This window comes from Olea europaea, chromosome 5, assembly GCF_002742605.1.
Source record: "Olea europaea var. sylvestris chromosome 5, O_europaea_v1, whole genome shotgun sequence".
Lineage (NCBI taxonomy): Eukaryota > Viridiplantae > Streptophyta > Magnoliopsida > Lamiales > Oleaceae > Olea > Olea europaea.
In genome coordinates, this window is record NC_036241.1 from 4,550,497 (window position 1) to 4,553,609 (window position 3,113).

Here is a 3,113-nt window from a genome sequence, read left to right on the forward strand (position 1 = left end):
TTGACTGATCATGTTTATGCTCATTTTGTAAAAATGGGGTTAATTCACGTATGTCGGTTGAATGGATCACAAATGTCAGTGGTGTTAATTGATTGTAATTGCGGGTATTTGAGGCTTGTTGACACAGTTATGAAAGATTGTAGCTCCGACCCTGCAGAAATTGCAGTAACAATGAAGTATATCTTGAATAGTGATCTGCCTCCAATAACAATCAAAAGTGACGATAATGTCTTGTTTTATATGGTTTTGAAGGATATGAATCATGAACCTACCAAATATCAAATTCACATCGAGGTCACAACTGCAGATATTGAAAAACAACCTATTGCGCTATCAGTTGATGTTCAATCGAACGAACATGGATTTTTATTAACAGATATGTCATCAGATATATGTGAAGCAATAATGGATCCATCTAGTGACAAACATGAGCATGAGGTCACAATTGTGGTGGTGGCAAATGCTAAGGAGGTAGAGGAAAGAAGAGTTTTCCGTAACAAGGAGATAATGCAATTGAGCTTGTCATTTTATGCAATCCAAAATGTATTTGAGTATGTGGTTGTTCGTTCCGATGAGAAAGACTATCTCGTGAAATGTTCACGTGATGAGTATAATTGGACATGTAGAGCATTGAAGTTAGCCAGAACAGATATGTTTAAAATCAGACACATTGCAGAAGGTCACACATGTGCTTCAAATATCGTACTCAGTACTCATAGGCAAGTAACAAAGACAGTTGGGTCAACCTGTATTAAGTACAAGTACACTTCATCGCGCACCATATACACACCGAATGATATACGCAACGACATGTTGCATACATATGGATATCTTTGAATTATGTCAAATCTTGGCGATCTCGAGAGGAAACTCTAAAAGTGCTAAGGGGTGATCCAACTGATTCATTTAATAAGATACCAGCCTTTTTCCGTGCTACAACAAACAAATCCTGGATCAGTCACAAGTCTAGAAATTGATGGTCACAATAGGTTTAAATATTGCTTCATGGCACTAGGTGCATCTATACGGGAATGGAAACATTGTAGGCCAGTTGTTGTGATTGATGGCACATATTTAAATAAACACTATGGTGACACCTTATTCACAGCATATGCACAAGATGCAAATAACAGCATTTATGTACTTGCTTTAGGGATTGGGGATAACGAGAATGACAGCTCCTGGACATAGTATTTTAGACAATTGAGGAAAGCATATGGGGACAGAGACGGTTTGTGATTTGTGTCGGATCGTCACAACAGCATCAAAAAGGCGGTTGAAAACGTGTATCCAGGAACATGTCACGGGATATGTTCGTACCATCTACTACAAAATCTAAAATCACGGTACGGGAGATCAGGACAAAACATAACATAAGCATTCAATGCAGCTGTTCGTGCCTACACACTGTTGGAATATGAATATTACATGCAACAACTCGGCTCGATTAATGAGAAGATAAGGGGTGTCCTATGATGACATTCACATTCATATGTTTGACATGATACTATACACTATATGATACACATTTTCATGATTTTGTTTATAGGACAAAGTTGGACATGAGAGATGGTCACGTTTCCACATGCCTTCAAACCGGTATTCCACAATGACATCGAATATTGTGGAGTCGGTTAATGTGGTCACAAAGTCTGCCAAGAACTACCCTATTATAGTTTTGTTAGAGTCATTGAGATAAATTCTACAATCTTGGTTCTGCAGACACAATGAGGATACCCAAGGCACTTTTACAACCTTGTCAAGCAAGTATGAGAAGAAGATGAGGGAAATGAGCACAGATATGAGAAACTTGAGGGTAAAGTTAAATACTGTATCCTAATCTATAATTTGTGACTTACTTGAACTGATCTGTGACATGTGCTGTGACTTTTGCTGTGATTTGCACCGTTGTGTTTCAGTAATATTTGTGCAATATTATATATAATTATGTGACATGCAATTTCATCCGTGTCCTACTTTTTCATTATGTGACTTATTATGTCTATAACTTGAATCTATATCTGTAGGTTTCTCCTATTAATCAGGCAATGTCCTCAGTTAGCGGTGAAAGTTCCACTTTCATTGTTGATATAGAAAACCGGACATGTACATATAGGATGCTTCAAGTTGATCAACTACCTTGTCCACATGTTTTGGCTGTGTTTGCGAGTATGAAGATGGATCCATATGAATACTGTTCCTACTACTACACAAGTGAAGCATTCAGAAATACATACCAAGAAACCATTTTTCCTGTAGGAAATCCAGCGGAATGGATAGTGCCAAATGATGTCTATGACATAATTGTAATTGCACCTAATCAAAAGCAAAGTTGTGAAAGGCCTACTAAGAAGAGTTTCATACTAGCGTATGAGGAAAATATAACCGTCAAATGCGGTCGGTGTGGTGAAAGTGGTCACAATCGTAGAACATGCAGCAGCTTAGTTCCGTTAAGTCAAAGCAACAAGAATAAAGAGAGGAAGAGGATGAAGACTGGAAATACACATTGATATATTTTTTATAATTCTCTTATTTTTCCATTCATTGATTTTTTATAAATGTAGGATGCACAACATTGGATGACACATATTGACCATATCATAACCAATACAATGCTAAGATTTTTTTGCAACGCACTTTGGATGTACGGCAGGAACGTGTGACCACTAGCACGTATGAGAAACTCAACGAATGTGTCACACATGAAAATCTATAGGAAAAATTGTTATACAATCGTCATGCAGTGAACTGTGATCAATATGAAATTAGCTGTGACCAATATGAAATGATCTGCGATCATTCTCCAATAACCTGTGACTAGTATGCAGTTACTGTGATCATTATTAATGACATGTGACCAGAATGCAGTGACTTGTGACCAATAAATGATCTGTAACTAGACATCAATGAACTGTGACCAATATGTAGTGACCTGTGACCATTTATCAAGACATGTGACTAGGATGAAGGGACATATGATCAATATCCAATGACGTGTGACAAATATGCTCTAAACTGTGACCAACAAAGGATGACTAGTGACCAATTGCAAAGACTTAGAAAAATGGGAGTAGCTTAGTTGCAATTAGTTGTGAGAAAAGTATGAAATGATC

At 37.3% G+C, this 3,113-nt stretch overlaps 1 protein-coding gene across 1 annotated transcript; it reads left to right on the forward strand.

Moving 5' to 3' along the window:
* Window positions 1–1,005: 1,005 nt before the first annotated feature.
* On the forward strand, window positions 1,006–2,510 carry LOC111394152. Its single transcript, XM_023019922.1, has 4 exons — window positions 1,006–1,140; window positions 1,550–1,680; window positions 1,723–1,816; window positions 2,028–2,510. The coding sequence occupies exons 1-4, from the start codon at window positions 1,006–1,008 to the stop codon at window positions 2,508–2,510; spliced, it is 843 nt and encodes a 280-aa protein (XP_022875690.1).
* Window positions 2,511–3,113: the final 603 nt, after the last annotated feature.

What these genes read in the sequence shown, in the direction of transcription:
- LOC111394152 (XM_023019922.1), top strand. Translation starts at nt 1,006, where the DNA reads ATGGCACTAGGTGCATCTATACGGGAATGGAAACATTGTAGGCCAGTT. An exon ending in ATGCAAATAACAGCATTTAT is followed by an intron (nt 1,141 to 1,549) that starts GTACTTGCTTTA and finishes TTTTGTTTATAG; the next exon opens with GACAAAGTTGGACATGAGAG. An exon ending in CAGATATGAGAAACTTGAGG is followed by an intron (nt 1,817 to 2,027) that starts GTAAAGTTAAAT and finishes CTATATCTGTAG; the next exon opens with GTTTCTCCTATTAATCAGGC.